The 16,909-nt window shown below is 49.6% G+C and overlaps 1 protein-coding gene across 1 annotated transcript in view; it reads left to right on the top strand.

The window, feature by feature from the left end:
• The window catches only part of LRP8 (LDL receptor related protein 8), a gene marked incomplete at its 5' end in the record, with an annotated part of 254,035 nt that extends 237,132 nt beyond the window's left edge, over positions 1-16,903 (top strand). The window contains 10 exons of the mRNA XM_025206670.1: positions 561-735; positions 4,078-4,305; positions 4,681-4,799; positions 5,354-5,493; positions 6,920-7,061; positions 9,309-9,461; positions 10,181-10,408; positions 14,025-14,093; positions 14,291-14,463; positions 15,804-16,903. Of these exons, the coding sequence (XP_025062455.1) occupies positions 561-735; positions 4,078-4,305; positions 4,681-4,799; positions 5,354-5,493; positions 6,920-7,061; positions 9,309-9,461; positions 10,181-10,408; positions 14,025-14,093; positions 14,291-14,463; positions 15,804-15,842 (1,466 nt within the window). The remainder of the gene's footprint in view (positions 1-560; positions 736-4,077; positions 4,306-4,680; positions 4,800-5,353; positions 5,494-6,919; positions 7,062-9,308; positions 9,462-10,180; positions 10,409-14,024; positions 14,094-14,290; positions 14,464-15,803) is intronic.
• Positions 16,904-16,909: the final 6 nt, after the last annotated feature.

Raw genomic sequence — 16,909 nt, 5'->3', positions numbered from 1 at the left:
GAATGCATCACACTAGCTTCCCTGGCCAGAAGGTTAATTCTTGCATAATTAGGCTGAATGAATCCAAGGGTGGATCCAGAAGATCCACTGCCTCAGAGGAGGTCTGCAGTGTGTTTCTGACAGCCAGGCCTGGTCCTGCCTGGCATGCAAGCTAGGAACAACTGGCTGTGCCTTGCTCTGTCTGGCCCCAAACAACCTAGAACTGGCTCCTAGATCTTCTAGTTAAACACTTCTGCTCTAGGGTGAAGAGTCCCTTGGGTGTGTCACTTGTGCCGTCTCAAAAAGTTGAGCAGAATAAGAGCCAAAGTGTCCCTGCTGCTCTGGAGAGATGCTGGTGCTCCCAGCTGCCCTTCTGGGAACCACTGACATGCCAATACAATACAGAATGAAACTCCCTCCCAACATAAAACCACAAATAGCTGCAATGTAACTCTATTGGGACCCCAGGGCGGGGTGACTCGACATTTTGTTCCCAAGGGGATAAAGCTGAATCCAGTCCCTAGGCTTGAGCAGTCCAGTTGGCTGGGAAGAGAACAGTCACACCCACATGTCTTCTCTAGTAGGCAAGAGCCCGTACCTGATCTTCACCAACCGCCACGAGGTGCGGAAGATAGACCTGGTGAAAAGGGACTACTCTCGCATCATCCCCATGCTGAAGAACGTGGTAGCTTTGGATGTGGAGGTGGCAACAAACAGGATCTACTGGTGCGATTTGTTCTACAGAAAGATCTACAGGTAAGGGGCCAGGGAGAGGAGACCTTCCATAGGACCTGTCCAGCTTTAACTGCTGACAGTACTAGCAGCCTGTAAGGACACCCTAGCTGTGTCTACACATGAATTTACGCCAGCTTAAATTTACCGGGCAGTAAATGACTGCAGTGAGTGGGAATAGGCCGGCATCTACACATGCAGGCATTAAAGCACATTAACACTGGCATTAAAGCACATGAACTAAATTTAGTCCCAGGTCAGTCCATTCACACTGTTACTGCGCAGTAAGGCGTCTACACATGCGTTACTGCGCAGTAACTGATCTGGTGTAAATTTGATACTTGTGTGATGCAGGTATCAAATTTACACTCAAGTCAGCACAAGTCGCCATATTTACTGTGCGGTAACTTTGGCTACTGTGCAGTAAACACACATCTGTAGAGGCGCCCCCTGTGTAGTAGAACAAAGTAGCCTGGTAAGGGGCGCACACCTGCCAGACTTCTGCCTTTTTGGACTTGACCACGTTATGGCCCAGGTTTCCAAAAAGTTCAGATGCATCGTGCACGTGTAGTCACCAGGCTTGCTCACACAAGGTTTGTTTGCAGCAGTAACGTTGCTGCCATTTTGCATTTACATCTCTTGACTCCTGGCCCAGAGTATTAATCGCAGTGCCCTATTCCTCTCTCCCTGCCAAGGGATATTTATGACACCCAGTGGTGTATTACCTCCCAGGGATCTGCTGAAACACAGGCCCACATGTTGCTGAGATGCGAAGCACAGGCTCAAAGGCTTCAAATACATCTAGTCCAAAAGTTCAGCTGAGTTTAATTTATGCACCAAAAGCCCCTCCTGTGCACTCTGATTTGCACTGCTGTTGCACCCTGCTGCAGTATCTTGGGTGATCTGTTCTGGTTTTCAGCTAACGATCAGAGCAAGGTTTACTAGCCCCAGTGCACAGGGGAACTGTAACCAAGGCCGGGCGCCTGCAGAGCTTCCAGCCCACTGATAGGGAACGTGACCTAGCTTGTGCTGAGTTAATAAGCACTCAGAGGAGCCAGGTACCTTTGCAGCTTTGGGGGGGCAGTTCAAAGAGTTGGGATGGACACTTACTGCTTTCATGCCGAATGGCTCATGTACTAGAAAATACTCGGCTGGGCTGGGGAGGATTACATGTTCAGACATAGAATTATTTAACACACCAAACATGCTGACGGCAATGCCCACAGGGCCTGAAGCCTCGGATCAGTGCTCATGCCCTTATCATGGCTACATCAAGCACTTTTCTCTATCCAGGCAGTAGGATGCGTGTCTCAGCTTTGCTATAAGCCTTACATCTCCTTCAGAGGGGCTGTGTCACTCATAATCGCCTATTAGCAGTTAACTCTGGTGGTTAAGATAGTGCAGATGCCACTGCTAGCACATGCCTTCGTGCCACATCAGTGAAGGAGCCGAGTTCCTCCTGCCATGTCCTTAGAGGAGCTGTAATCAGTCATCTGAGACACCACAGCAGGGTGCGAACAAGCAGGGTGGCAAGTAATTGCTGTCCCTCTTTCTTCTCCCGATTTCCAGCTCATTGTCTTCCCTGCCCTCACACCCAATTCCTCTCTTGGGAGATGTCCAAGGCAGAGAATACAATTCCCTCACCATGCCTGTGTGTTAACAAGTCTCAGTAAGAGATTTAGTTCTCGGAGGAGAGAAAATGCCCCTTCCTTCCAAGGGAGCTCCAGACTATTCCTGAACTTGCTCCTGTGCGTGTGCAGCACTTTGCAATGCAGCCAGGTCTAGCACGACGGGCAGCATCACAAAGAGCTACAGCTCATGACCTTAGCTCCTCAACCCGTGACCTCAGGCCAATGAACGGGAGTGCTGTGCGCTCTTGGAGTTTCAAACGTGCAGACTGCAACCCCTTGCTCTGTAGTGCTGGCTCTTCAACATGTGATTCTTCTTGCAATCAGTAGAAAAACAGACCTGGTCTTGGCCCAGTGTGCATGTTGGGCCAGAGTTCGCTCAGTTCTGCTGGGGCAGATAGGGTGCTCTTATGTTCGCTTTGCAGCAGTTGCTCTACTCAAGTGCAGTGGAAAAGACTGTGCTTTGCTGGGTGCTGCGTGGAGCACGCAAAGGGATTCGCAGCCTGATTGATGGAAGTTGTATTTAATTAGCCTCCTGAAAGCTATCTGGAGGTTGCCACTGATGTGAACATGCCCAGGCAGTCTGTTTGTAGTAACAGCAGTGTTAGCACTACTGCAAACCTCCGGATCGCTGGGCACCCCTTTGCTGTTACTGGAAGGCAAATTACCAGCCATGCAGGCCAGGCCCTGATTCATTTGCCTGGGCAGCAGCTGACCCAGGTCCTAGGGCCCCCCTACCTGGAGAGGGCTTGAACCTGCCTCTGACTTCCTAACATGGTGCTCTAACTACTGCAGCACGAGGCAAGCATCTTTGAGCCGGAGCCACTGCCCTTTGCATTTAATAGCCATTAGGTGAAATGGATGGATAGAGGGCCGAGGGGAAGGGTGAGGTCAGCCGATTGGGAGCAAGCGTCCAGGCTAGCATCCCAGGTGTGCTTCCTTCCAAAGCAGTACGTGCCTCCCTGAGCCAACAGCCTCTGGCTTTCGCACTTCCTACTGGCCCCACACATGTATTTCCCCCTGTTGGCAGGCCAGGCAGGCAGCTTCAAAAAAAGAAGCACTGGAGAGGGTCCTGCATTACATCTTGAGCTGCGTTGTGATCAGTCAGCAATTCAGGCCCAGAACCCCTCTGGGCCGAGGGGAGCCTAGAACCCAGGTCTCCCACTTTGTGGGCAAGTGCCCTGACCGCTCAGCTACTGGGGCTAAAACCTAGGAGAATCCCTCTGACCCCCACACCCTCCAGCAGAGGTTTCTAGCCAACCCCTTTGGGGACGGGCAGCGCGTAGAAAGTGAAGAGCCTACTGTGCTTCGTGGTCTGGGCAGGCACGCTCCCCCATCCACACCGCGGGGGAGAGGGCAGCACTGCCTGGGTGTAAGTGCCAAAAACACCATTTGCACAGCTGGAAAGCTGCCATGTAGGCGCAGGAAGGGGAACTGAATTCTGCTCTGGGTGTGCACAGAGGGTTCAAAAGAGACATAAAAATGACAGGGCCTTGTCCCAGAGCGTTTGCCATCTATCCGGGCAGAAACGCAGGGGCTGACCGAGCAAGATGCAGATGGATGGAAGGGGGAAGGTTACCACAGCGACTGATTCGGAGTGAAGCATGGTGCCTGCTATGAGATTAGTATGACCTTGCCCAATGTTTATCTCGGTAACTGGTGCAGCCTCACCCCACAGATAATGCACCGGCCCGTAGCACGTCGCACCTCGGTCCAGTCAGGATTCTTGTCTTTGCAGTGCCAACATCGACAAAGCCAGCGACACGGCAGGACAGGTGATTCTGATAGACAGTCAGCTGAACTCTCCCGAAGGCCTGGCCATAGACTGGGTTCACAAGAACATCTACTGGACAGACTCTGGAAACAAGACCATCTCCGTGGCCACTGCTGATGGAAGCAGGAGAAGGACCCTCCTCAGCTCTGACCTGAGTGAGCCCAGGGCCATTGCGGTGGATCCAATCCGGGGGTAGGTTGAAAAAGGGAGCTTTGTTCTGAATTGGGAGGTTCCCGTCTTGTTTCCATTTCTCAGCTGAATGCTCAGTCTTGCCCCAAGTCTTTCAGGTGGTCTTGCCCTTAACCGCATGCATAGCTCCATTTCACTCGGTGGGACTGTTGACATGCTTGAATCTAGGCAGGCCCTTTGGTCTTTGCAAGATGTGCTGCATGGTGGGAGGCCCAGCAGCAATCCCAGCAACGTGTCACCTGTTGGTACTCGGGCATAGTTTCAAACCCTGGTTCCTAGGGTCAGCTGGTAGAGCACGGTCTGGTGTAGAAAGCATCGGCTCCGCTGAGCACAGCCTTCGAGTCGAGGTGCAAATTTCTGTTTCTGCGTCTTTTCCAGGTTCATGTATTGGTCCGACTGGGGAGACCAAGCAAAAATCGAAAAGGCTGGGCTCAACGGCATGGGGCGACATGTGCTGGTCACAGATAACATCGAGTGGCCAAATGGCATCACCCTGGGTAAGTGCTAGAGCAGTGTAAGGGGTAAAACTCCCTGTGCTTGTGGCCTCTGGACATTTAACATATATTGGTACTTAGGAAAACAAAAACCGTGCTCCTGTGAAACCCAGACTGCTCTGGGTCGGTCTCACAAGCGTGGCCAATAAGCTCTGGCCTAACAGAGGGTCACTAATGTGGAGAAGCTCGATACATATCCACCGAGCCAGCTACTGCTCTGGTACAGCCAGCTTCACAGTCTCTCATCTCTGCACGGTTGTCCCAGGTCTTGCCCTTTCCTCTTGGGGCGCAGTCCTGGCAGTGCTCCCTCCCTCCCTCAAGCAGGACTGGTGATCTCAGCACCTCTCACAAATAGGCAGCTGCTTTCTGCTCTGAGAGGGCCTGTCCCAGGATACCTGGGCACCGAGTCCTGGTTTCAGCCATCATGCTTAATAAAAGGGCCCGATGACCAAGGGAGAAATAACCAACTCTTTTGCCAAAAGAGGAACAATAGTGGGCAGGAGCAAGAAGCGCTGGAGCTGCGGGTAATTCTGCTTCATTGTGCTTTGCTTTTTCAGATCTGCTGAATCAGCGTCTCTACTGGGTGGACTCCAAGCTGCATTTGCTCTCCTGCATTGACTTCAATGGCAGCAACAGAAAAGTCCTTATCTCTTCAGTTGATGATTTAAGCCACCCTTTTGGCCTGGCCGTGTTCGAGGTGAGCATGGAGATGGGATGCAGGGAGCCATGAGGTCGTTCCCGCTCCTCTGCTTTGTGCATGGCTCAGGAAGCTCCTGAGCCTGTAAAAGCCATTAGCCCATCCTTCTTTGGGGGAGGATCGTTCCCCCAAGCTCTCCATCAGGAGCTGCGAGCAGCCTCATGCTGCTCTTCCATAATGCATGGCCTTAGCAGGGGAGCAGATGCACCCAAGCAGTACCTGAATAATTGAAGTGGGCTAATGGCTTAACTTGAAGTTAACGTCTTGTGTAATGGCCAGATGGCTGCTGGGAGCCGGGAGAGGGGCTTATGCAATGGCCAGGCCGCACAGCTCTCCACCCGCTAGCAGCCAGACTTGCACAGTGCTCGGGCTCTCCTAGGAGGTAAGGCCTCAAATGGGCATGTCCCAGTGGTCTGAGCAGCCTGCAGGCTTGCTCCAAGTGAGCCCCCAGCCTCCTCCCAGCTTGGCATGTTGCTCATGGGGCCAAGCCTCATGCTGCATTGCGGCACATGTACACGGTACGTGCATTTACTGTTCCCCGGACAGACCTGTGGGAAGGCAGGCTGGGGCATGTCCCCCCCTTAGTGTGGCAGGGCCCTAAGTGCTTGTGTGCTGCTACCTGACAACCTGCAACCGGCATCAGTGGCCACAGGAAGATTCTTATACCAGCATGGCCGTGCAGTGGATGGTGGTGGGTGCTGTGCTGTGCTGTGCCCAAGCTAACAGGTCCTCCTCTACAGCCTCATGCTACCACGGTTATGCTGCTTCTGGAGCTAGCTCGGTCTCCCTGTGTGGCATTGTGCAGCTATCCCAACATTTCTGCTGCCAAAGCTGTGACATTGGGGCCCTGAAGCAGAATCCTCTGGCTGCTCTTCTGCCCCCCTGACGTGTACCTGGGAAGTGGGAGACCCAACTTCAAACCTGTTTTGCCTAATTTGAAGCAAGGACTTGACCACGGATCTGTTGCATCCCAGGGGAGTTCCCTGACTACAGACCTGAAGTCAGCATCTCACCAAGTGGGTCAGCTCCAGCAAGAAAAAGCAGGACTGAGACCAGGGAGGCCCGACCCCTGCCCACTCCTCTGTCTGGATATGCTTCTGGGTGCATTTGCTAGGGAGGAGTGAAGTTTACATCCCTGCATTGCTGATTCAGGCCAGGGACTTGGTGCCCACCCCCAGGGAGCACTCTGCCCAGCACCTGCTGCCATTCTGGGTGAGTCAGCACTTGCTGACAGCGTGATGCTGACAACCCTCTGCGTTGCAAAGCCAGGTGTCTGTAACAGGCCCCTGGTCACCTGCTGTCCCCCTCCATTCAGGAGGCTGCAGTGCAAGCAGTCCAGTCCCGCCCAATGCCCCAAGACACTGCAGCACACTAGCTTTCTAAGGCCTAGAGGAAGGTTTGCACTTACCCTGTGTCTATTCTGCAGGACAGGATTTTCTGGACTGACCTCGAAAATGAGGCCATCTTCAGCGCCAACAGGTTGAGTGGGCTGAACATCTCTATCCTGGCCGAAAATCTCAACAACCCACATGACATCGTGGTCTTTCATGAACTCAAGCAACCCAAAGGTAAGGTGGGGCCTCAGGGCACTCAGCAGTCACCAGGGCTGATATGTGAAGTACCTCCAGGTTATTCTCAGTGCCTTGAAGGTGCAGTTACCCCTCAACCCTGAAGTCTGCTTGTTCAGCAGCGGTTTTCATTATAGAGCTGGCAGCTTGTACGTAGTCACTTCATTATCAGCTTTCCTTCAACGTCTAGTCTCAGAGTTATCTGCGCAGCTCTGCCAGGACCTGCTACCTGCTGGCCTTGTGGGGCATGTCTCTGCTACAGCTGGGAGGTGCAACAACCACACTCCAGTTCAGCGTGGATGCTCTGGCTCAGGCTGTGCTGGCCAGGAAGATGTTAGTGTTGATGCTGGTGTAGGGTAGTTGCCTTAGTCAACAACCAGGGCCCTCAATGACTTTTGCAGGCCTCCCATGACAGCCAGGCTTCCACTCCTGGTGTTACCTGTCCTAGGATTAGAGGTAGCACGGGTAAGTGAACTGCTGCAATCACACTTCTCCCTCCGAGTGCAGGAAGGGGCTGAGCATGAGCCTCGAGATTGGCGGTATTGTAAGAAAATGGCAAATGGGACCTTTCTTACTCAGTCGAGGTAATTCAGGGTCAGACAGCCCCAATGAGAAAATCAACCCTCCTGCCTGTTACTGCTGGTAGCACTACAGACAGCACAGCTGAGGATGCGGCTGCTTCTGTGGTTTGGTGTCGGTAGCAAAGCTGCTCCAAAAGCTCCAGCTGGTGCGTCTTTATTAGTATCATCATCACCAAACATGACATTTGAATCCCGGGCCGGCTGTGCGAGCTGGCAGGTGGGGAAGTCACTGTTCTGCTTGGGAATGGAAAGTGCTGAATGTGCAGCATGGGGCGGGGGGGGTAAGCGAGGAACCCCACAAAGCCACTTTAAACCTCCATCTGGGAAGCTAAGAGTGCTTTATAAACAGTAAGAAATGTGAGGTCACAACACTGACTGACAGCTTGTTTAGCAGCCAGGTCTGCTACAGGACAGAGGGTGGGATGTATCTCAAAATTTGCCCAACATGAGATGCCCAGGCCTGGCTTGCAGAGGTGCTGAGCACGTACAACTCCCAGCACCTGGATGGGCAGGGCTGATGCTTGATGCCTCAAACCAGCAGACACATAAGGTCTGTGGAAGAACAAAGAATAAGAGTCCTGACCCCCGTTCTCCACGACAGGTTTCCCTTGCCAACCATGGGGCTTAGGACCTGGAAAGTTCCCATGGTTGGCAAAACTGTGGTTAGTAAAATTAAAGGCTTATGAGAAAAATGGGATTAGGGACTTGAATACTGTACAGTATAGTATATAAAAATCATTTTTATTTACCTTTAACCGGGCGTAGGTGTACCCCTAGGAGTACTTAGGTTATAGGGGGTATGCGCTGGTGGGTGGGGACAGAGCACTCCCAGGGCGCAGCAGCAGCATCTCCCCCAGCGTGTTCACCTTTTACCCTGGAGCAGGGGGAGGAGGAAGGGAAGGGGAGGCAAGCGGGCCTGCTGTTCCCTGCCGCCTTGCTTTCCTCCCCCATGACCCGGCACAGCAAGGAGCAGAGAAGCTGCAGAGGGATCTCCTCACCTGCTGCTGCTCGCCCCGCATTGCCCTGGTGACGTGCCTCCTGCGCGTAGGGCTGTACTGAAGGCAGCGGTGCAGGGCTGCACTCCTCAAACTAGCGGCAAGCACAGGAGGCGCATCACCAGGGCAAGCAGCAGCGGGCAAGGAGAGCCCCATGCGGCTTCTCTGCTCCCTATTATGCCGGGTTGCGGCGGAGGGAATCGGAACAACAGGGAACAGCAGTGAGCAGGCTTGCTGTTCCCTGCCACTGCAGGTAAGGCAGCTCCCTGCCACCGCATGCACCTCTGGTAGGGTTGGGGGAGGTGGGGCTGTGGTGGGGGGAAAGAGAGGCAGAGCAGGGCCAGGGGGTTGGCAGGCTGGTGCGCAGCCATGGAAAACCGTGTTTACTCAAAACTGTATACTGCGGTAGCCAGATTGGTATCCAGAATATTAATCATGGATACTCAAAATCGTGGTTGGCGAGGGAAACCTGTATAACCATCAAACAGCACCAACCTGCTTTGGAAGTGCAGTGTGTGCGGGAGTGCATGGGAAGGGCACTCGCCCTGGCCAGCGCAGGTGGGAGAAGTTGCAGGGTTCTGAGGGGAGGGAGCTGTATTTCTTGGCACTAAATAGACAAATGCTGAACAACGGTTGAAGAATAAATTTGTTTTCTCCCCTCTGCTGAACAGCTCCCGATTCCTGTGAACTCAGCTCCCAGCCTAACGGAGGCTGTGAATACCTGTGTCTTCCTGCACCAAAAATCTCTCCTCATTCCCCCAAGTACACGTGTGCCTGTCCTGACAACATGTGGCTGGGCCCAGATATGAAAAGGTGCTACAAAGGTAAAAGCAACAACCTGGCTGCAGGGACCTCTCTCAGCTCGGTGCTGCATGGCACTTAGCCTCCACAGACCCATGGCTTTCAGCAGCACACTCCCACGAGCATTGAATATCCGTGCTCCAGCTTAGTATTGTTGCTGATCTGGTAGATAGGTCACTTGTGTTAAATTTATTTAGAAAACAGTTGGAAAAGCTACTGCTGTGATGAGGAATAACAGCCAAGTGCTGCTCCTTATGCCACTGACCTCAGTGGAAAAGAGCTCCTGTTGATGTGGAAAGGCTTTGGCTCAGGCCTGCCCGAAGTGTGAATGAAAGCATAGTGGCACAGCTGGTCAGTGAAGTCTCAGGCAGATCTGTCACCAGGGCCAGGCACCCTGAGGAAGGTTAGTCTCCTCCTGGGTGTTTCCAGAAGTGAACTTTACCCTGCATGCATCAAGTTTGCTAGGGGGAGAGCTCTGTTCTCTGGGAGCCTGTGCTTCCAACACATAACTAAGATTTGAGCTTCTTAATCACCTTGATACCTGTGAATGAGTTGGGCTCATTACAATTTGTGAGACTGGTACATGTTATCTCTACAGATGAGGAGTGGCATTGACAGGCAGTGGACTACACAGCAAGTAGGAGCAGGAACTGTCCTGCTCCAGTAGTTAAGCATCACTGTTCCCAGTCCATTTTACCATCATTCACTGTTCTTGTTTTAACTGCTTGGGGTTGCTTTGCAGATCTTCCAGCTACCTCAACTACTGTACTGACTTCCACGACTCCAGCACCCAGCACTACCACCGCCATCGCTGCTACCGCTGGCAACACCAGCAGTGCCACTATGGAGAGCCCAGGAGCTGTGCTACAAGTCCCCCTTACGACGCCAAGTGTTCGCCTCTCCACAACTGCATCCATCCTGCTGGGCTCAGAATTAATGACCACTGGAAACAGCAATTTATCTCAGCACTGTAAGACAACCAGGTTCCTACTGCTGTTCTTTCTGCTAGGAGTGAGAGTACTGTGGGCCACGAGGAGGTGTGGCCGGCTAGCCATGCTGGAACCACAGTAGACACTGGCACGTACAGATAAGCAGAAGTAATAAGATGTTTTTGTATGCAATTCTCCTTCATGGTAACTGATGGGATCCCTGGTTCTCTGCACGCCTCCGGTCTGTACGTAAGAAACCATTACTTGATTCCCTTCCCTCCTGCAGTGTCAACCTGGTGTAAGGCTGGTGCTGGAGGAGAAGACCCTCACATTGAGACTTCCATGACATGCACAGGGCTGATCTCAAACCCTTGTGAGCAAGTGTAGCTGGAATTTTGGGTAGCTTCTATGTCCTGATGCAAGTTAAATGCTTGATATAAATGGGTACGAGTAGTAAATCTTTGTGCGAGTTATTTTTGCCAAGTTGCTATTCCACGAATATGCAATGAGAGGCAAATGGAGGTGGTGAGAGATAAGAAGAGAACTCCCACCAGATGTCTAGTCGGTGCAGGAGCATTAATTTACCGCTAGGACCTGTTTCCTGTGCCAGTCTTCCATTTTTGCAGGCCAGTACGCTGATAAAAGACGTAATTTTTTTTTTTAGAAAGTGAAAGCTCACTAGTGTGAGCAAAAGTTCAGTGCATGTGTTTACACACGTACAGGCAAAGTCCATGTGCAAGGCCCTGCTATGATAGGGGCACACCACCATTGCTAACAGCTGTTCCTGCTGGTATTCTCAGCAATGGGAGCCCTCATACAGACAGGTCACCTGGGCCACTGAATCACTGCATCGGGTAGAACTGTTCTGGGCCTTACCCAGCCAAGTTGCTAGGATTCGCCCTTCATCTATTAGCACTCAAGATTCCTATTTGTAAAGAAGGCTGTATCTGTTTTGGTCCCGTGCCCTGAATGTTCATGTTATCCAGACTGAAACATGCCTGACAACAAAGTGTTGCATTAGAATGAACATTCTGGGGGGGGCAGCTTTCTGCATTGCAAAAGATGGCCTGGAAAGGGAACACTAGCTGGCTCCCTTGGTGTATGCCCCTGCAGAAGTTCGGTACTGAATAGCCACTTACCTTCTCACTCTTGGATATAATCCTCAGAGCTGTGGCACACTGGCAAGGCAAGGCAGAGAAGCTGACCTGACTTTCCAGAAATAACTTGCTCTGCTTGGAGCAGGGGGTTTCATTCTCTAAGACTGTCAGCCGCGCCTGTTCCACCAGCACGACACCTCAAAAACAAGCAAGAAAAACTCAGGCTTTGCAGAACATTGTATTGAGGAAAACAGACATCTGGGAAGCAGTGTAAAAAATAAACTATCCCCCATCTCATCTCTGAGGCAAGATGTTACTGGACACAAGACAGTGCCTACTGCTCCTGGGAAAATAGCATCAAGCTCCTAAAATTCTTTCCTATGGGCATTACCTGTGCACTTCTTCCAAACCCCAAATGAAAATTATTTGCCTTGGTGTTTTATTAACGTTAGGTGCTGCAGTTGTTCAGGTTAGATGTACTCCGTCTCATTAACTGGCAAATGTCTCTTTAAACAGAGTTACCCGCCATGGAGCTTTATGTAAAAGGCTAAATTCTCATTTAAATTATTATCCACACTTTGGTGGCTCAGAAGTTAAAACACAGTGAATCTTCCTTTCATTATTCCTGATTTGTCTGAGCAAATACAGCATGTTTCTGATCTTAGCACTAATCTCCTGTTGTAAGAACACAAGGCACACGTTTTGAAGAACGAGGCATTCATATGGATTGGTTTTCCATTCTGAGCACAATATCTAGTTGAATTGGTGGTCACCCCCCAGGCTGAACTTGACTACAGCCAATAACAATGTGTGCATTAGCAAAGTCCTTATATGTGGCTAATTCAAATCTGCTGTGCTGGCACAATGGACTATGTTCATCTCCAGGCTGATCAATAGATCACTGTGTGTCACTACCAGAGGGAGCTGTTCTGAGTAACGTAAAGGACGCCTACAGTCCCTTTGATGCACATGAACAATTTTCGTTCCATGCCAGGGTACTAAAAGTTTTGCTTCTCTTCTTTTCTGCCTGCAGACTGCATGCACAAATAGCACCACTTAGCCATCTGTCTACCACTTGCTTCTCTACAACAGATTGCTTTGCTGAGCGCTGCCATGGTCTTCAGCTGACCAGATTCTCAGCTGGTGTCCATTCTGCACTTCCGTTACACAATGGCACTACCTGGCTACACACCCACTGAGCATCTCACCCCGAGTCCTTTTCTGTTCTCCTTCCCTGGCAGAGGCAGCAGTGCAAGGCCCATCTCTGTGTGGATATGCTCTTTCCTCTCTTCCTCTCTCAGTGGTGTAATGTTACTAATATGCAGGCACATTTATTTTCTTTTTGATGTCAGTTAAATCCATGTTCCGGTTGTGTGATTACTGTCCGCAAGGGGAAAGAATCAGAATCCCTTTTGGGATAAGTCTTACCTACTGTCTCCATCTCTGGAAAGCACAGAGCACCTTTTGTTCTGTTATCTGCCTCTGAGAAGCAGCTACACCAAGGCACAAGCTGGCAAGCAGACAGACAGACTCAGACTTAGAACCAGAGGCAGCTACCCCATGAGGAGGTACAGACGCCGACAGCTGGTATTAAACTCATTCTATGAACAACAGGAAGAGCCATTAAACAAGGAATTCCTGTAAGATTTTCAGTATTAGAAACAACAGTACATGGCACTGGATCACTGCGCCCTCGAGCTATCTCTGCCCAAATTAAGTCATCCTCAGACTGGGAGGCTGGCAGTGTCTGAGACCTCCTATGCTCAGCAAATATTTAATGCTCCAGTGCTCTGACAGTGGGGGCCTGCTCCAATTCCGAGCCCCACGGTTCCTGCTTTTCCAGGTCAACAGAAAACTAGATATGTTGTGGGACAGCACATTCAGAGCCAGAGTAGTGGGAGTGATCCCTCAGCCCCAGGGGCAGCGTGGACAGGCTGAGATGGCAATGCTGGCATCTGCTGAGCTCTTCCATAGCTGTGTGGGGCAGGCAGGTGTTCTTGGCACTAAAGCCTGATGCTACAGGCAGCTATGCACAGCTCGCATCAAACAGGACCCACGCTGGCAATGAGAGCTAGAGTTGCTATCTCATCACCTCTTAGATCAGGTTCCTCTTTGTGCTCTTGGTGGCAGTTTAGAGCACCTGTGAGTGCTTAAGCTTGATGGTCCTGGGTTTCCATGTTGTTAGTCATTTTTCAGAAACTGGTCTGTGTGCTGGCGACACAGCTATATTGGAAGAAGCAGGATCCTGAGGGATTTAGCAAGATGTCAGCCCACTGGTTCAGGCTCCTAGTTATTTTATGATTAGATGTTTTTGCTCACTGATAGCTCTCAAGTGCCATATAAAGACGTATACTGGTATATGTGAATATAGTGGAATATGCACAATATACATTGGTAACAACCTGTCATATATTTATAACAATCTATGCCAATATTTACAGCTCACATACTTTTTAAATGTATTTTATGCCCTGGACATTACAAATATCCTTAGACCTGGCAGTAAAGATACAATGTGATTACAATTTGGTTCAGCAGAACTATTCTTTTGTACTTACAGATGCTAATAACGCAGAAGGTTTTGGCTCCACTGTCACAGCAGCTGTTGTTGGGATTGTAGTTCCCGTTGGTAAGTAGGCTTGATTCAGGCTTGGAGAAGACTAGCCTGGCACCTTTAGGTAAAAGATGTTCCTGGTGCTCCCAGAACGATGCAGTGCAGGTCTGGCCAGGGGGAGGAGCACAGGACAGAAGTCCACATGAAAATATGTCTGGGAATTTCTGCCCTTCCCAATTAGCCAGCTGACAACATATCCTTCTCTTCTTCAGTGGTCATTGGCTTGCTGTGCATGGGAGGGTACCTCATCTGGAGGAACTGGAAACGGAAGAACACAAAAAGCATGAACTTTGATAATCCTGTGTACAGGAAGACAACAGAGGAGGAAGATGAAGATGAGATCCATATTGGGAGGACTGCACAGATTGGACACGTCTATCCAGCAGTAAGTATCTGACAAGCTGCCAAAGAAAATGCCTTATCTTGTTGAGTGAGTTTAGGTACAGAATTCTCTCAGCTGATCAGAATTATTCAAATGTTTATGGTTACTTAACGTAATATATTAGACAAGGGCTTCTCCTTATTAGATGTAACGTTACACATGCATGTGGCTCATGTTGCAGTCTAGGCATCTACCTAGTCAGCTGCTTCATTTTCAGTGATGTTAGATGCAGGATTAAACGCATCCCAAGGCACTCTAGTGAGAAATTTAAGTCTCTCAGATATGTCTACCATGCCCACCATTGTAGCATCTAACCACTAATAAGACAATATGGCAAAAACAGTGGGGTGTGCAGTAGACAAGCTGACAAAACAAGGACAACCACTGCTCCCAATGTGTGTCTATACCATCACTTCAGTGAAGCATAGACATACCTTAAGTAGCCGATTTAAAGCTAACTGAGACACCGGCGGGCATCTGGGTGCTGCAGCACAGAGCACCCAAGTGTTTACTCTGCTTCTTGGGAGGATTTTGCAGCCTGCACTGAGCACCATGCTGTAGTTACTACACCATTACTGGTAGCCAGCAGGGAGTACAGTGTAGCTACTATGAATGTACCTTAAAAGCTACCTAGTATTAGGCCATATCCTAGTGGAGAAGGAATTTCTCTTAATCCCAGCCTGCACTCTGTTTGTGCTGTGCTATTTTTCATCTTCCGTCTTTATTCTACTAATGCCAAGCCAAAGAGCACCCAGTTCCTTTTCCTAGGGGAATACAATTTGTCCTATAATGTAATTAGATATAATTATAGACAAAAGTGCTACAGGAAAGAGTGAATGGGATTCTGTAGGGAGTCAAGGTAAATGGCTTTAGCACATGGTGACGACGCAACAGAACAGAGGAAATGCTCACCTTTTCTGGCTCTCCTGTGACCGTACATTTGGGCCTGGCCACCTAAGGAGACACAAAGCCGGGGAGAATTGTTTCTTCACGGGAGTAGCCCTCCAAGAGCCAGCCAGCTTGTCCAAGATGTAGGAATAGCTGCCTTACAAGCACTAATAGCAGCAATACATGCACAGCTATCTTACCTCCAAACCAAAGAGCATCAGACCAATTTAGCTTCTCCAGGCTCTGTATTGCAAGGGAATATGTACTGATGTGGGGAGTGAGAGGCACAATAGGCCAAGTTCTGACCCCCTTTCCCATGCAAATACCTCACTCCAGTGACATCACTGTGACAAAAGGTGCGGATTGGTACCTCAGCATCCAGTCCAAAGAGATGAAAATGATTTGGGATGTATGACTCAAGCATTTGCTGCTACTGTGTCTTCCTTCTTCCACAGCGTGTAGCATTAAGTCTGGAAGATGATGGGTTACCATGAGGACCAGCTCACTGCTCCAGTACCATACCTGACAATTATATGCACTGAACAGATTCGCTTTGGATCATGGATCCCACCTACTTTTTTCCCCTTATTATTTATGTTGCAGAAGGGTAACCACAAAGTTATAATGAACTGCAAACATCCAAAGGATGTGAGAGTTTTGTATGTATAATCTTTTATACACATTTTAACTTGTTGCACTACCCATTCATGATAGTGAAGAGGCTACTGCTGAGCTACTAACTCACTGTACATAACCAGCCAGGCCCCAGGGTCAGTAGCTATGCGTCATTTTAAAACTATATTTGTAGAGATTTTGTAAATACATCAAACTTGCTTTGTGGCTATCTACCAACATAAGTAAGAAAAGTCTATCCAAGCCGTTTAGAATATTTATTAACAAAATCTGGATATAAGATTTGTTCTGTAAATATATTAGAGGGGTGAGAGTATTTATTTTTGGTATGTTTGGCTTGCTGTGCACAGGTTATCTGTGTATATATCTATCTGGGCTAGATAGATATATAGACATATAAATATATACATATATAAATATATATACATAAAAATATATTTTAAACTACTAGCCTAAGTAGTAGGGGTCTGTGGGAATCAGGGGTAACTGAATTCTTAAGGGATGTTTGTGGAAAATTTGCTTTGAAATCTAAAGCTACTGAGGAAGAACCAGCTATGCAGTGAGTTAATCAGCAGACAGAGTGAACCCAGAATGAACCTGCTGTGGTTCACTGCATTGCATGAGCAGGTTAACTCGGACTCGGGCATTAGCACCCTTGATTTTCTTTCTACGCACTTGGTTTTCTTTCCTTGCGGTAAAGTTCCCTGACTGTAACTTCTCTGCAGCTCGGGTATCTCGGACAGAAGCAGCTTCTATAAAACACTGCTGGAGCCCACCAAATGGCAGGGATGTGTCTCCATGCTGGTATTTGGTTTAAGATTTTTTTTTTAAAGAAGTCCATAGCTCCACATGAATTTCCCCTCCTCTTCTAAAGAGTCATTTTGCTCCAATAGCAGCAAATCAGCCACATAATTATATAGACCCAAAG

This window comes from Alligator sinensis, unplaced genomic scaffold (genome assembly GCF_000455745.1).
Source record: "Alligator sinensis unplaced genomic scaffold, ASM45574v1 scaffold172_1, whole genome shotgun sequence".
Classification (NCBI taxonomy): Eukaryota; Metazoa; Chordata; order Crocodylia; family Alligatoridae; genus Alligator; species Alligator sinensis.
This window is presented reverse-complemented; position numbering and strand designations above follow the sequence as displayed.